Genomic DNA, 22,862 nt, shown 5'->3' on the forward strand with positions numbered 1-22,862 from the left:
TAATCGCCCGAGTTGACCCAGATCAGACCCCAACTGGGTCACGATTCAAGACTGTCGATCCACATGCAAAAACAATATTTTTTTCATGCATTTTGCAATTTTAATGCATAATTCCCATAAAATAATACTTGTTATAAAGAATTATATGTTTTTAAATCATAAATATTAACAATTATGTATAGTTGAATACTTGTATAGCTTAGTCATTGATGTCATGTGCTAAATCTAGTGATTATACAATATGAATTTTGATGTTTTACATATCTTAACCCTAGAAAATGTATAGTCCTAACTTGTCTGAGTTATCGAGTTAACCCACTGACTCGCGAGTCAAGGGTTGGGCGATCCGACTCCGAGTCACGAGTTTGCCAACAATGGATTTCTTAACCAGCTAGTTTCAAAAAAAATGGCTACTTTCAATTTCCTTAGCTGGAAGAGACATATAATTCTTTTTATTTGATGCCAAGATCTTTGGGGGACACTGGATGGGTCGGTTAAAATCCCACCTGAATTTATTTTACAGGAAGAAAATGATGAAAAGGGAGTTGTCATTGCTATTGTTCATGTTCGAAATACGGAATATATATCTTGGATGAAGAGTGATCAAGCACTTGTTGCTTATATCATGTCCACACTATAACATCTCTTAGTGAGTATCCCTAATGATTGTACAGCCATGGAGTTATGGGCTAGGCTTGTGCAGACATATTCACAGGTTTTGGACAACTGGATTATGTTTTTAAAGAAAGAGTTCCTGGATCTTAAAAAAGACTCTATGACAATCATAGAGTAACTTAATAAGATAAAGGAGATAACAGATCAGCTAGTAATGGTCGGATGTGAGATACCTGACAAAGACAAGGTGCAACAGGCCCTCAGTGGGATTGGGCCTAAGTATGATGTTCTCTACACTACCTTGTCATGTTTCGATGTGCTGCCTGTAATGAAATATGCGAAAATAGAAAAAAAAAGGGTTTCTAAGGGCTTAGAAGATCATAAAAACAAAGTGCACATACACGTACACAAGTCCAACTAAGGGACAATACAAGAGCACAAAGACACTACACAAGCACTAAATGCATTCGAGACAACAAAGAATTTAAAAGACAAACACAAAAACATAAAAAATATATATTTTATGGAGCATGAATGCCTAAGAGAAGCATTAAAGAACAAGAGGGGGGTTCACCCTTATTTATACACAAGAGGTAGTCTCAAATAAAGTTGTTGGACTGTTCCAACAGCTATAAACATAGTTGTTGGATTGTTCCACCAGCTCTATTGACTAGTCAACTCTATGTTGACTAGTCCAAAAAGAACCCAACAGCTCTATTTGGTCAAAGACTAAATAATCACTATAAAAACAGAAAATGACAAAAGGAACAAAATAGAGTAAAAGTACTATTGTGTCCCTAATGGTCACAGCCTATTACAAGGACCAAAATAACCAAAATACCCTTAATGGGTATTTACCTATTACATAATTATGCATATATATATATATATATATATATATATATATATATATATATATATATGTGAATACATACAAAGCATATATAGAGAGAGAGAGAGACATATATATATATATACATACAACTTAACATTGCCCACGTTTGAAGCCTTGCATCTCAAATTGCTTTAGTTCAAGATGAAATTGACATTTACAACAGAGAGTTCCACAGTTGCAACAAATAGCCACAATGTACTCATGTCGGGTACACAATATGGGAGAGAGAAAGGAGGAACATCAAGAGGACGAGGACAAGGAGAAAATCATGGAGGTTGTGGGCTGCTTCCCTTTCCGAACATTCCTCATATCCCCTATCAAGACAGGAAGATCCCCACATGTTTCATGTACAAGAAATTAGGTTATGTTAAAGTCAATTATTGGTTCAAAGATGACCCAAGGTATAATGGAGAATCCAATTCACAAACAAAAACTACAACAACCAAATCAGGAGGATCAGACCAATGGATAAGCAGCTTCCATTGGCTGCCATTGCAGGACTGACCCTGAAACAGAACGATCAGGGGGTTTGATATGTGGACTCAAAAGCAGTGAATCATATTAGCAGGGATGAAGGTAAATTTAAAATCTTGACTCCTTATTTTGGTAAAGATAGAGTTATTATTGGAGATGGCACATGTCACCCCATCACACACACACTGGAAAAGTATCCACTCCCATGTTCAATTTCAGTCTTCAATTGTCCAATGTCTTTCTTATTTCTAACATAAAAAGAATCTTGTTTTTGTTTCTAAGCTTGTTAATTATACTAAATCCTATGTCGTTTTTACTCTTGTTTATGTGAAGAATCTTTACATGAAGAGGGCGTTCATTGAAGGAGAAAGGAGAGAGAATATGTATCTCTTCAAGGAGAATCCATTAGGACGTGTTCAGCTGAAAATTCTAGAAGTTCTTTTTCACCTTGTTTCATGAATGAGTCGGAGTCAAATTAGTCAAAAGTCTGGCATAGTCGCCTAGCACATTGTAATAAGGCCTTTGTTGAAAAACTTGTATCTAGTGGTCAGGTTTCACAGTCAAGTCTGAGTTAAGAGTCAAATAATAAAGTTTGTTCAAGTTGTCAAGTGCCAAAAAGTCATGTATTACATATTACTTCCATTAATAAAAGAGCTTCTAAATTTTTTGAAATTGTTCATGTTGATGTATGGGGACCGACTCCCAACACTTCTTCCTCTGGGAGTCGATATTATGTCAAATTCATTGACAATTACTCTCGGTATACTTGGGTATACTTTATGAAACCCAAACATGAAGTTTTTAAAATCTTTAAAAACTTTCATGCTTTGACCCGAAATCAGTTTTCCTTACCCATTATTAATTTTCAGTGCGATGGTGGGGGCAAGAATTCTTCAAATGACTTTATTAAATATTTTAAAGAAAATAGAGTCAATCAAAGAGTGTCTTGTCTCTGGACACTCCAGCAAAATGGACTTGCTGAGAGAAAACATAGGCACATAGTAGAGAGTGCTCTTGCATGATGCATGAAGGGCAAGTTCCTTTGTTTCTCTGGACAAGCATTTCATACAGCAATCCATATAACTAATATGTTGCCAAAGAAAGTTCTCCAGGACAAATCACCATATTATGAGCTGTTTGGACAACATCCTGATTATGATTACCTAAAAGAATATGGTTGCACTTGTTATGTTCATATTCATGAATCTTTGAAGACTAAGTTTAACAAGAAAGCATGCATTTGTAAATTCAATGGATATGTTGATGATTATAAAGGGTATAGATGTTTTGATGTTGAGAACAAGTGTATTTGTATTTCAATGAATGTTGTCTTTGACAAACTGAATTTTGATTCCAATGGCAGCAAGTTAAAGAGTGTGCAATCTCAATCAAGTTAGCTAGTCAGCCATGGATGAGTGACAATCTATTCCCCATGGAGCCGGTTACAGAATACGATAAAACTAATGGTGAGCTTGCCGATTCAAGAGATAGAATAGAGGAGTAATCTGTTGCATGGCAATAAATCAGCAGATTAGATTCAGTGGATGGTAATTTCAAAGATATTATGTGCAGCTGCATGGACAAAAGTAGCTCCCAAAATGATTTGGAGTAAAAAACCATTGCATTGCAGGATAAGCGAAATGTCCAAACAACAAGATCTTAAAGAGTCTAACACCCTATTGAATGGTGGGTGAACTATGAAAGCTTCAGTAATGAACATCAAGCATTTTTTACTGCCATTCCAAAACAAGAGGAACCTTGTTTCTATAACCAAGCTTCAAAATCTAACAAATGGATTGAAGCCATGAATAAAGAGATGCAAGCATTATATGAATGCAAAACTTGGGATATAGTTAAAAGGCCTGCAGATAAGAACGTTATTGGATCAAAATGGATGTTCAATATCAAATACAAACCAGAAGGGAGCATAAAGAGATACAAAGCAAGGATGGTTGCAAAGGGTTCACTTAAGAATAGGGACTGAACTACGAAGAAACCTTCAGTCCTGTGGTAAAAATGGGAACTATTTGAGTCATTCTCTCTTTAGCAGTTGATCACGGTTGGTTCTTGAGCCAGCTAGATGTCAAAAATAGTGTTTTGCATGGAGATCTCAAAAGAAGGGTATATGGAGCAGCCACATGGGTACAGTGAAAAGGATCCCACTCTAGATCATGGTCTGAAGGTTTTTCACTTGAGATTCAAAAACATGATCTAGATCACTCTCTTTTTATTTATAAGGGTCGGGGTTAGATAACTGTGTTACTAATTTATGTAGATGATATCATAGTTGCAGGGAGCTCTGAAGTATAATTGGCAAACCCGGCGAGTTAACACAGGAATCGCCCGAATTAACCCAGATCGAACCCCAACTAGATCACTGATTCAGGACCACCGATCCACTTGCCACTTATGCATCTTTTGTTAAGCATTTCATGGATTTAATGCATAATGCTTATAAAAGGATAGTTTCTATAAAGAATTATCTATTTTTAAATCATATCAACAATTATCTATAGTTGAATACTTATATAGCTTAGTCATTGATGTCATGTACTAAATTTAGTGATTATACAGTTTGGAGTTTGATTTCTTCCATGTCTTAACACTAGAAAATTCATGTTCTAACTCGTCCGAGTTACCGAGTCAACCCACTGACTCGCGAGTCAAGGGTCAGAAGATCCAGACCTGAGTCACTAGTTTGCCAACTATGCTTTGAAGAACATATTAATGAGATCAAAGAGGTGTTGATTGGATGGTTTAAAATAAAGGATCTAAGAGATCTCAAATATTTCTTGAGCATGGAGGTTGATAAGAGAAAAGATGCATTAATATTGACTCAACACAAGTATATGATTGATCTGCAAAACAAGGTTGGGATGAAGGACGGTAAGGCACTGAAGACTCCGAGTATATTACAGCAGAAGCTTGGACGTGATGAAGGGGAAATTTATAATGATCCTACAAGATATGGAAGTATTGTGGGTATTTTCAAATATCTCATTTTTACTTGTCCTGATGTTGTATATGAAGTGAATCAAGTTTCACAATTCATGCATTGTCCACGAACTAGTCACGTTGAAGCTGCTAAGAGGATCCTTAGATATTTTAAGGGCACTCGCGGAGATGGACTCCGTTATCAAAAAAGGGATAGTGGTGAGGACATGATAACAATGATGGCCATTTCAGATGCGAACAGGGCAAGGGTCCCAGATGAAAGAAGATCAGTCTCTGAATGTTGTATTTTTATTTAAAAAAATCTAGTTTCATGGAGTAACAAGAAACAAAATGTGGTGGCCCATTCTAGTACTAAAGTCGAGTATTGGTCGATGGCGGCATCTTCATCGGAGGAAAACAGGATTAGGTATTTATTGTCTGATCAAAATCAGCAGACAGCAAGTTTCATATTGTTCTATGATAATCAAAGCGCGACTAAAATCACACATAATCCAATTCAGCATGAACGAACTAAACAATCTGAGATAGATCAACATTTTATGAAAAGCAAAGTAGAAAGTGGAGATATTACAACCCAATTTGTCGGGATTCAAGATCATGTAGCTGGTTTGTTCACAAAGTGGTTAAGCAAGCAGAGCTTTTGGTACTTGAAGAGCAAGTTGCTCATGGTTCTCACCATGCACAACTTGAGGGAGGGTATTGAGATGTGACACTTTTGGGTTCAGATCCAGATCTGGACCCAGACTGACATCATTATTGGTCCCTAATGTAACACCCCTTTAATGTATTCATTTGTTTCCTATTTTGCCCCTCTAATGTAAGTTACATTATATATTAATCCTAGGGGCATTTCTGTACATGTACCCATGACCCACATTGGGTGTGAGGAATATTGTTTCAGCCCTCTTCTTCTCCTATCTCTCTTCTTCCAACTCTCTCTCAATCTGTGGTGACGCGTCCTTGATTTATCAGTGAGTTCTAAAAAAGAGTAAAGCAAGGAGATGGATGCTTCTTAATTAATTTTTGCATGGTCAACAAAATCATGCATAACAATATAGCAAAAATAAATGAAAAAAAAATATAGCAAAGAAAAAGAAGTTTAAAGATATACCCTTTGAACAAGTTTGGCTATCATATCAAGGCCAAGTAATACTTTACGTCCATGACTAAGTTGACTCCTACAATTAAAAAAAGCTCAAATCAGCAAATACAAATTATCGACACCCATGAAAGTACCCAAGTGATGCTACAAAACAACAATTAGGCCGCATTGCAATATCAGCTATGCCATAACTTGGTGCTAGAGGGACATGGCATGAATTTTTTCATAAGTTTAAAAAAACAACTCACCCAAACACAATGGAGCATCTTCTGAACCAAAAATAGATAAACTGTAGATGCAACATATGTAATGAAAAAGCCTCCAAGGGATGAAATCACAATGCCAATAAGGGCAATAGCACACACAACTAAGGACTCTTACAAAGGCACACACTCACAATGTTAAAAAAATATTATTTTTATTAAAATTCAAATACACAAAGAATGCATGAGATACAAGGGGTGAAATACTCAATGTATAGACAAAGGAAAGCCCAAAACTAGCTGTTAGGCTAGTCTAACAACCAGAAATACTAACTGTTAGACTAGTCCTAACGGCTACTAATCACTAGCTACAATAAATAAATAAAAAAGAAATAAGAAAAAGAAATATCTGAAGTAAATATTTTACAACATATATAATATAGACATGTATACATACATATGTATATACATCACAGTCACTTGTATCGCTCAAGGTAATTTCTTGAAGAGGATTTCTCATAGATATTTTCAAAAAGTGATTTTCTCAAAAAATCTTGGAAGCTTTAAATTTGAAAAAAATATAAACGATAAAAAGAAACATAGAAAAATAACAGATCTTGCAAAAAATATAAAGAACAAGTTTTAAAATTCTTTAAAATACAAAAGAAACCAAAAATAGAAAAGCAAAACATAAAATCTATAAAAATAGGATTTAAAAAAACAAAAAAAAAACAATGATAATAGTGATATTTTGCCAGTATTATCAGCCTAGCTGAAAATGCCGATAATATCATGATATTTTCAAAATATCGGCGATATCAATGAATATGATAAACATATACATATACATACATGTATGTTATGCCACACGGACACAACATTTTGCCCTCTTTACCCGTATCAACATGTGTGTCCCCGTCTTGGCACACGTCGACAATTAGACATGCCATTTTACCCTATATACATGCAAGTTTGTATTCAATTTATAATTTATAATTATATTTTCGGTTTATAACTTTAAATTTTCAGTATATAATATATATTTTAGATATAGCATATATATTTAGATTATATTCAGTTTATTTTGAAATTATTTTGTACTTATGTGATATTTAATATATATAGCCGTGTCCCCGTACCCGCATTGTAATATCTCATAATTTTCCATAATTTCTAAGCCCAAAAACATAATTTTAAATTAAATATTTATATATCATAAGACAAAATTATGGAAAATATTTAAATATGGGCTGACATCAACATGGGTCGAGACATGGTTCAAAGACAATTGACAAGATCTATACATGTTAAGAAAAAACTGCGAAATTATTTGTTTTTAATCTTTGAATTTGAGTGAAATTTAGGTTAAATTCAGGTGACATTTGAGAGCGAAATTGATCTAAGACCATACTTAGATCTGTTTCGGAACGTAGATCTCGTAGGAGATTTGTTTTATCGAAATTGGATATCGGTTGGTTTAAAAAATGTGTTTTTCTAAATTGAACCACCTCTATTTTTTGGTCTTTTTCGGTTTGGATCGGACTCGACCAACTCCGTTGGACCGATGTTAATATGGATCTGGACCCAGTCTAGGATCCAAATTCACTAAGACCCGGTCCGGGTTGAGATCCAATTGAGATTGGATATAGATTTGGATCATGGGTCCAAACTGGACCCATGATCTATCCATGCCAATTTAAAACTAAAATGAATTTAAAACTTTAAAAACAAATATTTCAAGTTAAAGAGAAACGATGAGGTAGAGTGCTACCATGGGTAGAACTCTACCCCACTTGGCCATCTAGAAGGGGGCGTCCCCCCTAATGTGAAATATTCCATAGAATAAACAAAAGAAAATAGTAAATAAAATAAAAAAGATAATGTTTGTTAGAGGAGTTCTAGCAGGGGTAGAACTCTACCCCTAAATATCTAGAAGGGTGTGTCAACTCCTCTAGAGACTTTCCTAAATTATAAAAATGAATAAGAGTCTCTCTCTAGAAACCATCCCCTAGAGAGAGAGAGAGAGAAAACGTGAGTTGAGGGATAGAGAAGAAAAGAGAGAAGAAGAAGAAGCATCATCAACGATTTTTCCTCCTTCCTCTAAGTTTTTCGTAAGATCAAGAATCAAGGTACGGGTTTCTTTCCAAATCTAGATGGAAAGGGAATTAGTGTAATTTGACTCAAGCATAGGTTTAGAGAAAAAGAAATCTGATTACCTTAACATATACATGTTTTAGGCAGATGGAGATTTTTAAATAATAAAACTATGTTTTAATCCAACCATACACGTTTTCGATAGCACCTTTTGTTATCTTTTATATCATGATATAGGTTGGGTACTATTTTGTTCCAGGCATAAATAAATATATATATATATATTGTTGTTTTGTGATCATGTGCATGAATCTGATTCTAAATATATATTTTTGTTGTCACTCGATCATGTGCATGAATCTGATTATGAATATATATTTAGTTGTTAGTCGATCATGTATATGAATCTGATCATGAACATATATATCTTGCAGTCAGTCAATCATGTGCATGAATTTGATTATAATATACATTTTGTTGTCTGCCGATCATGTGCATGAATCTGATCATGATTATATACGTTTTGTTGTTAGTCGATCATGTGTATAAATCTGACCATGAACATACATATCTTGCAGTCAGTCGATGGCGTGAATGAATCTGATCGTTATATATATTGTTGTCAGTTGATCATGTGCATGAATATGATTATGAATATATATATTTTGTTGTTAGTCGATCATGTGTATGAATCTGATCATGAATATATATATATATATATATATATATATATATATATTTTGTTGTTAGTCGATCATGTGTATAAATCTTATTACAAATATATATATATATATATATATATATATATATATATATATATATATATATATATATATATATATATATATCTGTCAGCCAATCATGTGCATGAATCTGAACATAAGTATATATACTTTGTTGTCAGAATCTAAACATAAGTATATATACTTTGTTGTCAGTCGATTATGTGCATGAATCTGATCATAAGTAGCTACGTTTTTTGTTTGTTAATCATATGCATGAACCAGATCATACGTAGCTATGGTAGCTGTTAGTCAATCATGTGCATGAATCTGATCATAAGTAGATAGTTTACATGGTTGTTGATCATATGCATAAGCTTGATCATAAATTGATTGTTTGCATGTCTACTGATTATATGCATAAGCCTGATCATAAATCGATTGATTGTAGTCTATTGATTATAATCATAAATCTGATCATAACTAGATAAGTTTGCAGTCTGTCGATCACATGCATGAATCTAATCATATTTAGATAGTTTGCAGTCTGCTGATCATATGCATAAACCTGGTCATAAACAGATAAGTTTGCAGTCTGCCGATCATATGCATAAATATGATCATAACAAGATAAGTTTGCAGTCTACCGCTCATATGCATGAATCTGATGTCTCTTTATCATATGTATAAATCTGATCATAAATAGATGTTTGCAGTCTGCTGATCATATGTATAAATCTGATCATAAATAGATGTTTACAGTTTGTTGATCATATACATAAATCTGATCTTAAGTAAATCACTAGCATGTTTGTTGATCATATGCATAAACCTCATCATAAGTAGATAGTTTGCAGTCTGTTGATCATATGCATAAATCTGATCATAAATAGATAAGTCTGCAAGCTTTCTATATACATGTGTATGTGCTTCGTCATATGCCCGTTCTTTTTGCGTTGTAAATGTGCATTATGAACACAAATTTGTGTATCGGTGTGTTTTTATGTTCACTGACATTTTGCAATGGCATGAATTATTTTTTAGATCTATTAGTGGTTGTATGTGAACCATTGCGGGGGCCTACGTAGGCCAGAAGCTTATATTGCTCATGTGCTACTGAAACAGTTTATGCATTGCAAAATGATTTCTGAAAATTATTGGTTTTTCCATGTGATAGGTCAGGGTAAGTTGAGGTCGTTACACGCATTTTTCGAAATTGTCGGGATGTACACTTCGTACATGTACCTATAGCTAGGGGTGGCAATCGGGTCGGGTTGGCGGGTCAGCATACCTCAACCCGAACCCGACCCATTTAATAAACGGGTCAGCTGTGGCAAACACGAACCCGACCCGTTTATTAAACGGGTAACCCGACACGACCCGTCAACCCGTTTAATAAATGGGTTGGGTCGGGTAAACGGGTTGGTGGGTTTGCGGGTCGGATTGGCGGGTTGGCGGGCGGGTCGAGTAAACAGGTTGACCCGCCCGCCTAACCCGTTTATTAAATGGGTCAGCCGGGTTAGCGGGTTGGCATACCCCTAACACGAACCCAACCCGTTTAATAAACGGGTTAGGCGGGTTGAACCGTTTATTAAACGGGTTAGTTTAAGCCAAACCCGAACCCGCCTAAGAGGCGGGTTGGCGGGTCGTGTCAGTTTTTGCCACCCCTACCTATAGCCGCACCCGTACACGTAACATAGCATGTATGTATGTAAAAACATAAATATATATATATATATATATGTATATTATATATACATGAATGTGTGTATATATATATATGGGTTTATATTTAATACAATCGGTTGTAGGTACAACCTAGTTGAAAGCTCATAACGCAAGTTGTTTTGACTGAATCTAACCTCGTAGATGTGTTAAACACACTCAATTTAGTGGGAAACGACCATTGGATCATGTTTTTTGACAAAAAAACATGTTTTTTTGAGTCAAGATTATTGATGCATTCACAGCCATCAATTTTTATATCACTGGAAAACCCTGACACAAATCGGATACTGAAGATTCGAAAGTTGTTTCCTACTAAAAACAAAATGTAGATCACATCTATGGGGTCATTTGGACCAAAAAAAGAAAAAAAGAAAATTAAGTTTGCTAAGTCAACACACATTTTTACAACATAACTATAGGATATTTTCCACAACTTGTTTGTTGCCATAAATGTAGCTACTTACAAAAATTTTGCCATTTTAGATGCAGACAAGTGACAATTCTCATTTCACAAGATTAATTGGAAGTCTTGATCACAAAGATATGATTTTTAGAGAAAAAAAAGAAAAGAAAAAAGGTGCAGATGAACTAATCATGTAGCACTAGGCTAATTTGTGATAAAATACTAGATATTACTATGAGTAGCGAATATTCTAAAGCATCTTAGGCATAGTTGGCAAACTTGCCGGTTTGAACTGACTGACTCAGTGACTCAGTTTGAGTGAAGACTCAACCAAGTCACGGTTTATGTTTTACTCGTTCTCAACCCAAACTCGGTAGAAACTCGGTCTGAACTGGTCTACTCGGCTGGTACTCGGTGTGAACCGATTCACCGGCCGATTTAGATTTCCTTATATTAATTTTTTTTTTTTGGAAGTTTGTTACATGTTTTGAAAATGAAAGTATACAACTCAATCCAAATGAGATGTTTCTTGGGTTTCAAGGCCATATGATTTGGGATTCTAGCTCATGCAGATCTTTATTGCTAAAAATAAATAGGCCATTTTAATAATTTTTCCCAAAAAATCAAAAGGCATGTTAAAAGAGAAGTGGAAAGCCAATCCAAAAGAGACTTTGGTTGGGATTCCAGCCCATGCATTTTGAAATTTTAGCATATGCATATCCTTATTTTCAAAATGAACGTTTTGCCTTCTCTTTTGGCATGTTTCATCTGATCCCTTGTGTAGTCTTTGAAAGGAAGGCAATAAAGCCTTGCAAGTTTGTTCATGTTTGAAAATTAACAATAAAATAGCATGCTAATTATATTTTTTTATATTTCTTGTATTTTTACAATAGTTTAAGTGTATTTTTATTTTTTATAATATATAAAAAACTTGAGTAATTTTTTCGCTAAGTTACAATGAATCATGATTTGGACCCCAAACAGTTTTTGCCTGAGTCATCAAGTGGGATAACTATGTCTTAAGGCAACTAACCATCTCTTATCCAATAAAAAGTGTACAATAAAAACCAACCCACAGTTTGTGCAAGCTTGTCAGACCATAAAGGTGTGTGATTCGGCGGTATGGCGGACAGCAATGTGCAAATGTGGGACACGTAGCACATTGCGTACAACGCATCTCTCTAGGACACTTTTTGGTGTCTAAGGGAGTCCGCCCTCCCGACTGGAAGGAGGGTGTCCAAACACCCCTGGACACCTTTATAAAAAACAAAAAAGCAAAAAAGTGTCAGTGGACAACCTTGGACAAGGACACCACATGGACAGGACATGGTGTTCTTGTCCAGGGCTGCCCGCGAATCAAACACCCCCTAAATATATGAACAAAGTTGAGAAAACATTGCAGAAGATCTTTTAGTACAATATACTAGTGGCCAACTCAACAAAATAAAGAATGGAACTGTGTTGGTCAAGGTTGCAAGTATCATATAGTTACCCATATCGGTCGAGCCCAAAGCAACACCGTATCGTATCATATCGTAAATTTTTAATAAAAAAATTCCAAAAAATCAGAAAAATGATCAAAAATCCAAAAAAAAAAATCATAACACATAAAACAATGATGAATTTCACAAAATACAACCATAAAATCACACATAAAGCATTTATGTCTCTATGAGTTGCATAAGACATCATCAAACAATGATGAATTGCACAAGATAAAACTATAATATTACATATCAAAACAATTATGTGCTATGAATAGCATGCATAAGACATTGAACCTTAAATAATCAAGATAATATGCTATAAATGGCAATCCCACAAGAAAAATGCAAACTATGAAATAATATGCATATTAAATAACGAATGTAAGCTAATAAGTTACAAGATTCATAATAGTGTGTGTTTACATAAACAAAAAAAACACAATGTTTTTTTAATGCTTAAAATTTTTACATAACTAATTTTTTTAAAATTTCAAACAAAAATGAATCAGACAATGTCAATCATTGACTATCATCTTTTTTTTCTGAAAAAAAACTCTCTAAATCATTCTTAAGCTCTTTAGGGATGAATATGAACTAGCCCTAAGGGGCCTTATATGTTTTCAAAAAAAAAATTGAAATAAGTGCATTAAACTGCATTTATAGTGTATCTTAAGATATGCCCCGTATCGTAGTGTGTCGTAAGATACAGGGGGGGGGGGGGGGGGGGGGGGTAGTAAGATACATGGGTGTATAACACCCCCATAGTAATGATATGTATCGAACAGTATGGTATGATACTTACAACACTGGTGTTGATAGCCACCAAAAAGTAGCTCTAGGTTAGGAACTTAGGATGCTCAATTTGTTTGTTTAAAGAAGCAACATCTTTCATGCTCTTGCACTTTTAGAAAGATTTGACAAGCAACCAAAATCATGACACTAACATAATAGATAATACATGGTCTTTTAAGTAAAATTTTAGAAAACAAAAAAGTAAAGGGCAAGTTCATGCCAAGATATGGTTATAACTATTGGGCAGGAAATATATGTTGATCGCAGCAGTAGCCGTAGTCAAAGCATACAATGATGGTTGTCGGTGATATAATGGTAAAGAAGGTGATGATTTCATGATATGGAGCAGCAGGATAGTTGTGGTAGAAGTATAAGCGATTGCCAGAATGGTACAGCCATGCCAAAATCTTTTATACAATTGTTTATTCAATATAAATTCATTTAAACATATTAAGCAGATGACAGAGTAGAATGAGAATTACTTTGCATTGAAGCCCAATACAAAATTAAACCCAGATAGTTAAATGAGTGACATATTAAAAGCAGTTCAGATGCAGGATGCCTTCAATAAATGGAGGAGGAAATTGATTGGTCCAGTAAGTGGTTCATCTCTAGTCATGAGCTTCTGCTGCCACACAGCAATCATATGGAAAACCCATTACCAAAGCCCAATGCTGAACGTTGTGCAATAAATCACAACAGATAAGCACACTTTTAGTTGAAATAAATATCAAAGAAAATAGTAAATCACCAATACATGTACACATGAAAGGAAGTATGAACAGGAAGCCCTAAAAAAAATGGGCAGGGAGTCATGTCCAACAGGTACTTCTCAACCGGAATTACATTGTGGCTATCTGGTGAAGAAACAAAATCAAAATAATTACAAAATAGTGGGGAAAAAATCAGTAAGAGAGAAGATTAGAAGAGAAATAGAGAGAGATACTTTAGGGCAAGATGCCCCTTCATTTCCATTAGAGCCATGTATTAAAAGGTATAGTATTTCTACAACAAAATGATTCCTATGCAATACCATAAATGCACACTTGTATAGCATGTGGCAAAAGATGAAAAAGCCTCTGACAAGAAATAGTAAATACATGTGACCCCTATTCTCCCTTTAACATCTCGCCTTATAGGTGGAGAGAAAATATCAACCATCTTCAACTTGCCTATGATCTCTTAAAGTCTCAATCTTTTCACACCCCTGGTAAGTATATACACCAACTGGAAACATGTACAAACAGGCGGAAGTTGTAACTTTAAATGTGTGCAACCTTTCCCTGTAAAGCAAAAGTATCTTTTTTCTTCAAAATTTTTTGTTTAGCCTTCCGCTTTTTTCTTAACAAAATTTTTTGGTTAGCATTCCGCTGCTCCTTTTCACATTCTAGATGTACTCCCAACACCAAATCAAAGCACCAAAAATGAGGCATAACTAAGTTTTTAAACAGGAAAAAAGAAAAAGAATGAAATAATTGTGGATAAACTAGCATATTAGCATATAAAATATTAGCTATTCAACACACAAAAAATAAAGGTCCAGCTATTGCAGCAGGCTTTTAAAATCAGGAAGAGACCTTGTGAAAGTGCCGGAGACCTTCGCAGTAAAGACATCACAAGCAGTTGAGAAGAAACTACATTTTCTTGTAGCAGATATCTTGTCAATGTACTCAACAACCTACAGAATTTATTGGGACCAGATATGATGCAGAACGAAACCACAAGAACTTCAAACAAGAAAAAGAATGAGCATGTACAAATAAGAAGCAATAGCAAAATGTACCAGCATGAAGGTCATACCCTTTTCTTTTCCGACTTCTCCCCTGGAAATAATGTCTTAAAAACGTGACGATAAGGGCCATCATCACAACCAGGCAAGGCTATTTTAAGCATGGCCAATATAGTTTTTATAACCTGTCAAATAAAAAGAATTTATCAAAACAAAACACAATTAAATCTTAAAAGAAGCAAAAGAATAAGGGAAACATAAATAAGATTTCTATAGGAGAAAATTGACTTCATGAACTGAACACATGTATCAGTTTTGGACAGTTACCAGTCCTTCCAAATATGGAAAATAGGATCAACATGCACTAATGCAGAGAAAAACTTATCATTTTATATTCTTACAGACTATATAGGTACCAGTTTTGGGCACAGTTACCAGGTTTCAGATTCCCAGTCACAAAAATTGAAATTGATAAACTTTTTGCTCTCACAAATATGAGCCCTACAATTTGTTAGCTATGACTGAACCTACAATAAAGAGAACAATCTATAACAATTACATGTATCAACGCTGATCTCCCTCCCTCTCTCTTAACCAATGTTGCCAGACTAGGAAGCGGAAGCGGGAAACGATATGGGAAGCGAAAGCGAGAAGCGATGCATTTTAAAATATATAGGAAGCGGGAAGCGAGGAATAATATATATATATATATATAAGAATTGAATGAGAATCAAAATAAAACACAAATAAAAACTAAAATAAAAGTGACTAATACTAAATTTCATGATTTTTTAGTGTAAGAATTAAATTTCTAACAAAATCTAGAAATGATAACTACCAATTTAGCGAAAGCAAATGGAAGTGAGTGAGGAGTTAGAGAAAACACATAAAAAGCATGAAAAGTTAAGAGAACGTATAATAAGAATAAATGAAGCATGTGGAAAGCATAGGAGTAGCGTGGGGGAATCGAGGTTCTCATCAAGTTTCGGAAGCGAGGAGTATCGCGCTTCCAAAGCAAGCTTCCCACCTATCTAAGAAGCTTCCGGTAACTCTTCTCTTAACTCTGTGTCGGTCATGCATATATCATTTGCAAGAGCTTCTAGCTATTAGAATACCTTAGAAAATTCTATACAACAACAACAACAAACAACAACAACTACGCCTTCATCCCAAAACAATTGGGGTCAGCGATATGAACCAAAAAAGAAATTCATTAGAATACCTTAGAAAATTCTATAAGAAACTTTTTTCCAAAGCAAGAAAATATAGTATTTCGCAATGGCATCTGACTTATGCAAACTCAAAAGTTCTTTTACTCGATTCAATAGTGTGAAAATGAAAAGCAGAAACAAATCATACCTTAACCACATGTATGTAAGTTTTTGAAGCGATAATGTGGCAAGCAAACCTTACATAGAAACTATCCATAAACAATTTTCATGACTTGGCAAAATCTGGAATTACTTAAGGTTTTAAGCTAGTTCACTGGGGTCATTTGGCTCTATGCTACTCCACAAACCTAGTTTTTTTTTAATTATAAATTTGATTTTATTATTTGGTCAAAAATAAAACATGTGAATGGATTTAGAACACAGATTAAAATGATGAATTGACTTGATAAGGAGCCATCTTTGTTATTTAAAAATCATCTATTAACTAAGATATGCTTAAATACCAAATCTTTACACATGGTCATTTTAATCTGATATCAAGTTGGCCAAAGTTCAGCTTGCCGTTCACATAGACCTTCCATCTTAGTTCACTTTCTTATGATCTAAATAGCATTATCAACATAGTTATCGTTGGATCGATTCATACTTAGGTCCAAAATATCTTATGACCCAAACGGGTCCATGTTTTACAATGGACCCATTCCACCATTATCCAAAGACGAAGAGTAGAAGAACCATCGGATCACCTCCCCTCGCTTATTTCCAGACATATCCCGTTAATTTGTGGGGATGCTGATTGAAAAGAGGTGGTTCCAATTCCTAGGGTTGATATCAACCTTAAAAATCATCAGATTGTGGCCTCTCTCTCTCTCTCTCTCTCTCTCTCTCTCTCAGGTTATATTCTGAGCACTGCTGCACACCGGTTTATGAATAATACAGTTAATTTATAAACCTTATAGTGGAAACATTTACAAGCCAAAAGTAGGCCTTTCCCCTTCAACATGAACCTGATAATTCACTTCTCTTAAATAGAATGGATGCTTGATAGATCTGTTCTTTTATGGATACTGGATAGTTACGATTTTTTGAAGGAACCTGATTGTTTGGAAAAGACATGATTCTTCTGATGAACAACACCCACTCAAAAGTGACCACTCATGCTTTATAAATAGTAGCTACCCTTCCAAAAGTTATTAAACTCTTAGTTGTCAAAAGCAAGGTTGTCAGACTAGGAAGCGAAAGCGGGAAACGATGCATTTTAAAATGTATAGGAAGCAGGGAGCGAGGAATAAAAAAACAATATCAGAATTGAATGGGAATCAAAATGGAACGCAAATAAAAACTAAAATAAAGTGACTATTCTTAAATTTCATGATTTTTAGTGCAAAAATTAAATTTTTAACAAAATCTAAAAATAATGACTGCCAATTTAGAGAAAGCACATGGAAGTGAGTGAGAAGCGTGAGAGAAAACACAAAAAACATAAAATGTAGAGTGAGAGAACATATAAGAAGAATGATGAAGCGTGTGGAAAGCATAGGAAAAGTGTGAGAGAATCGAGATTATCATCAAGTTTCGAAAGCGTAGAGTATTGGTCTTCCGAAGCGAGCTTCACACCTATCTAAGAAGCTTCTGGGAACTTTGGTCAAAAGCGCTAATTGGAGCCTAGGCAGAAGACACTTAAAAGGACTAGTCGAGGCCTAGGTGGGACCAACAAAATAAAATATCAAGAAAAATATAGTACTAAAATTTCATGATAAGATGTTCATATTTTTTACATCAAATCAATTTGAAAGAAAGCTTTTTTCTCAATAAATAAATATTCATAAACACATTTAATGGTTCAAATTGAGCATCAAACAAAAACTTTGATATTTGGAGGGTCTTAATGGTGACATAAAGAAAAAAGGGGTAGGATGAACCCCGTTATCATATATATATATATATATATATATATATATATATATATATATATATATATATATGGGTTAATCTAAGATTAAAGTAGTAAAAGTCCAACACCTTTAAAATGACTAAAAAACCATTAAAAGAATGGTATTTTTTAAAATGAATGCTTACTTTTATGAGCATTATAGGTCTTTTGAACTTAGAGAGAATCGAAAAGTCCAACACCTTTTATAAAAAAATAACTTTATGAATATATTAAAGTTACATTTTTTTACATCAAAAAGTAATCATGTATTTTTAAAAATGCCTTTTTGTAAGGGTATTTTAGTCATTTTAATAAGGTTGAATCCATCTAATGTTAAACACAATTAGTTTAATGATAAATTAACCCTATAGATAGATAGATAGATAGATAGATAGATAGATAACTACAAAACAGATTTTATATGTATGTGTGTCAAAAACACATGCATACATGTAAATAACAAAAATAAAAAAGAATGAAAAAAGATAGAAAGGGAGAAAAAGGAAGAAAAAAAAAGAAGAGAGTGGAGGGGCGAGATGAGGAAGGAGGGAAAAAAGAAAAAAAAGGGAGGAAAGGAAGAAGAAAACGAGTAGCTGGAGGGGTGAAAGGAGGAGGAATTAGAAAAAGAGAAGAAAAAAAGGAAAAATTAAGATGGTAAAAAAGAAAATGAGAGAACAAAAAAACAAAGCTTTTGGGGGCGGGAGGAAGAAAAAAAAGAAAGAAATGGAGACAAAAAAATTTAAAAAAATGACAACCATGTCTCTGCAGCCTACGCGGGGACAGCCTAGGCAACCTAGGTCAAAAAAATAGGGCCCTACCGCCTAGACCTATAAGCTTAGGCGGTAACCCTGCCTAGGCACAGCTTTTCGCAACTAAGATTAAACTTTACCAAAAGATTTCAAAATAAAAAAAAAATCAAAAAACTATTTACTTATTCATGGAAAATAGAGAGAAAAAAAAAGAGGCATAGATCGCCACAGGGTAAACCCAAAGATGCACACCTTTTTTCTATAGAAGGCTACACCATGGACATTGAAAGGTATTTTCCTAGTCCGGAAGGATGTCTGAAACAGTTTTCCAGAGACCTTCACACAAGCAAACAGTTAAGGAAACATAAGAATTAGTTTACATAAAGCAAAAAAAATTGAGGAAGTTGAAAATTTTACACCTGGCGACGATAGAGGACAGCAATATTTCCAAAAGCGTATTTATCAGCAGAACTATCTGATGTCAGTTCCATGATCTTATCGATAACAAATGAACATTGTGCATCCTCACTGTGGCACTCAACAATGCTAATCTAAGTATCGTCAAGGATTAAGAAACAATAAAGCTTAGGCTGTCAGAGACAATTGCAGCATCAAGGAAACGCAGGATTAAGAATAATAAAAACTTAGGCTGTCAAAGACAACCTGTAGCTGCAAAGGAAACGCATACATGCACAGGTACGCACACATGTGCACATGCATGTTCCTGCACACACACACACATGAGACAAGGTGCTGCTCTGCAGGAATTTCAATACTACAATCATGAAAATACAAGGAATGTGTAGTAAAGGTGCAGCGCATGGATGAGTAAAGCAATTATTCTCTCATTATCATTCAAGTCCTTGTGAAACTGAAAAACATGAGAGGAACATCTGGGACATAAATAAAGATGTGAGGTAACACAGCAAAAATTGATGTACATGGAGACATGCATCATTATAGAGCAGGACCCTCACAATGGCAGAAAACAATTGCACCCACAACAAAGGCACAAACATGTAGACATAGCTGGACAATGAAAACGATAGCCAAAAAAATGTTGATACTCTTGACTTCAGTCTGTGGAAGGTTAGTTAAAATATTTTGTTTCACATGAATGAAAAACTAATTACTATGTAAATACAACGAATGTGAACACATTTAGATAAACAAGGCATTCACCATTAGAAAGTTAGTTGCACATTGCGAAAAACAGAAAAGTTTGTATTATTACATGTGGGGAATGTTCACTTGGACAGCAGCTGCATGGACAAAGCTAGGTTGTTATGTATAACCTGAACCATCAAAAAGATGTCTCTAGAAGGATGAATCGGGAAAAAAAATAAAAGGTATGCATGAGGCTTACCACAAGGTAGAACCTTCTAAACATACACTCCACTTACATTTTGCAGGGCTAAGAGATGATAAGCTTTACACTTTACAGTTTACACCATGCAACATAACAAGTGGATCGACTTCTTACCACATGTCCTGCATATGGCTACAGGCAGGAAACTTCAGTATCAACTACAGTAGGAGACCCAGTGTTCCCCTAAGATGAATCATTTAGATACTCCAATTGGAGACAAAAGCACTAAAAAGCTGGATAAGGAGAAGCTTAATTATAACATGTGTAAATAATGTTGGCTTGCAGCAGTGTATGCTAGTGTTGTAAGTATCGTAGTGTATCATACTATATGCTACGATATGTATCATTTCTATGGGGTGTTCTAATACAATACACACCCATATCTTGATATGGGTGTGTATCTTAGGATACAACCCTATATCTTACGATGTACTCTGGTACGGGGCATATCTTAAGATACACTATAAATACAGTTTAAGTGCACTCATTTCAAATTTTTTTGAAAACATATAAGGCCCCATGGGGCTAGTTCATATTCATCCCTTAAGAGTGATGTAGGGAGATCGTTTGCATAAAAAGGAAGATGGTGATGATGATGATACTCATGATTGATGTTATCTAATTTATTTTTGTTTGAATTTGAAAAAAAAAAATGGTTATATAAAATTTCTAAGTATTGAAAAACACTTTAAGATGTTTTTTTGTTTATGTAAACATACATTATTATGAATCTCGTGACTTATTAGCTTAGATTTGTTATTTAATAGGCATATTATTGTTAAAATATATTGTATAGATCATATATACATACATACATATATATATATATATAAACTGAAATACCCATTAGGGGTATTTCAGTAATTTCACAATGTGATTTCTTTCTTTCTTTTTCTTTTCTTTTTATTTTTGTTTTTATATTTTTGTTTATAGCTGTTGGGACACCCCAACTAGCTGTTGGGCTGCTCCCAATCGGTCATTAATATGACTGTTGGGGGCTAGCCCAACAGCTAGTTGGGCTGCCCCTATTCTCCCTTTTATTTGGTTATAAATAGGGGTTTTCCCCTTGTATTCATTAATGCTTTTCTAAGCATTTTGTGTGAAGTAATGCATTGATATTTTTTACATTCTTGTTCTCGTGTGAGTTGTTAGTTTTGTGTATCACTTTTATGAGATTGTAATTGGATCATTAGAGGACTTATTGTGTTAACTTTTGCAGCCCTTTGTGGGCATAGTGTTTGTGCACATCTTGTTTCATTACAATTATTTCATAGTTTGCATTTTTCTTGTGAGTTATGCATGCCATTTATCACATATTATCTTGATTATTGAATGTTCATGTCTTCTTATGCATGCCATTCATAGCACATAATTGTTTTGATATGTGATTATAGTTATGCAATTCATCATTGTTTCTTGTGTTGTGAATTTTTTAGATTTTTCCTGAATTTTTTCGATTTTTTATTTTTATTTAAAACATACAATTTTTTTCGATACGATATGATCCATATCTTATATTGGGCCCCGCCAATATGGGAGTATGATACATTTTTTACAACCTTGGTGTATACCAAGTATCTAATGTTCTATTCCTTGTATACATGATATGTCCAACTAGGAGAAAACTAGTAGCTTTACTTATTATTGTTTCATCAACTATTTCATTTTCAGAAAACATGAACATCGGATACCAGATACCTAGCCTTTAAAATAGATCTGTTTTCAGCTTTATGTACTAGACATGCTTTTAGGCATGGTGACCAAATATGTAGAGCATTCTCCACTTATTCCTCCCACTCAGTATTTATGGTTATATGATCTATCTATTGTTTGAGCATTTCCAACTTCATCATTCATCAGAGAGCCACTTCCAGTTAGTGGATATCCGATCATCCAGTCTCAATACAAAGTCTAAAGGTCCATAAAGAACTCTCATCTAAATCATGCACACAAACATTATTGTTTTAAATTGTGAGAAATGTGTTTAGAGTACAGTACACACAGAGACAGGGAGAAAGGCATGCATGCATGCATGCACCCACATGCCCATGCCTAGCCACCCATGCGCACACACGCACAAGCCCACACACCCACATGCATGCCATGCAAATATGCATACGTGCATGCACTCACATACACACAACACACCTGCACGCGTGCAACCCCCCCCCCCCCCCTCTCTCTCCCAAAGAGCACCATTCAGGATATTTTAGATCCAGGATCATTATCAGTCAGCACTTGCTTCAGTTGGCACCGTCCTCTGTTATTCTGAATGAGAGCCAAAGATGCCTCAACAATAGATCGTGTTGAGCGGTAGTTCTTCTGTAACCTAACCTGAAAGCATCAAGGCATAATTGTAAAGCAGAACTTCAAATATACATACATACATACATATATATATATATATATTCAGCCAGAGACTTGCAAAATCTTTAAATAT

At 34.6% G+C, this 22,862-nt stretch overlaps 1 protein-coding gene across 1 annotated transcript in view; it reads right to left on the minus strand.

The window, feature by feature from the left end:
* Positions 1-22,862, minus strand: part of SRS2 (P-loop containing nucleoside triphosphate hydrolases superfamily protein) — a 148,925-nt gene that overhangs the window by 112,995 nt on the left and 13,068 nt on the right. The window contains exons 10-15 of the mRNA XM_089981464.1: positions 22,629-22,756; positions 19,473-19,602; positions 19,306-19,389; positions 15,271-15,384; positions 15,048-15,148; positions 6,051-6,117 (exon numbers count right to left, since the gene is read on the minus strand). Of these exons, the coding sequence (XP_089837590.1) occupies positions 6,051-6,117; positions 15,048-15,148; positions 15,271-15,384; positions 19,306-19,389; positions 19,473-19,602; positions 22,629-22,756 (624 nt within the window). The remainder of the gene's footprint in view (positions 1-6,050; positions 6,118-15,047; positions 15,149-15,270; positions 15,385-19,305; positions 19,390-19,472; positions 19,603-22,628; positions 22,757-22,862) is intronic.

This window comes from Nuphar pumila, chromosome 11 (assembly GCF_984573655.1).
Source record: "Nuphar pumila chromosome 11, dmNupPumi1.hap1.1, whole genome shotgun sequence".
Taxonomy (NCBI): Eukaryota; Viridiplantae; Streptophyta; class Magnoliopsida; order Nymphaeales; family Nymphaeaceae; genus Nuphar; species Nuphar pumila.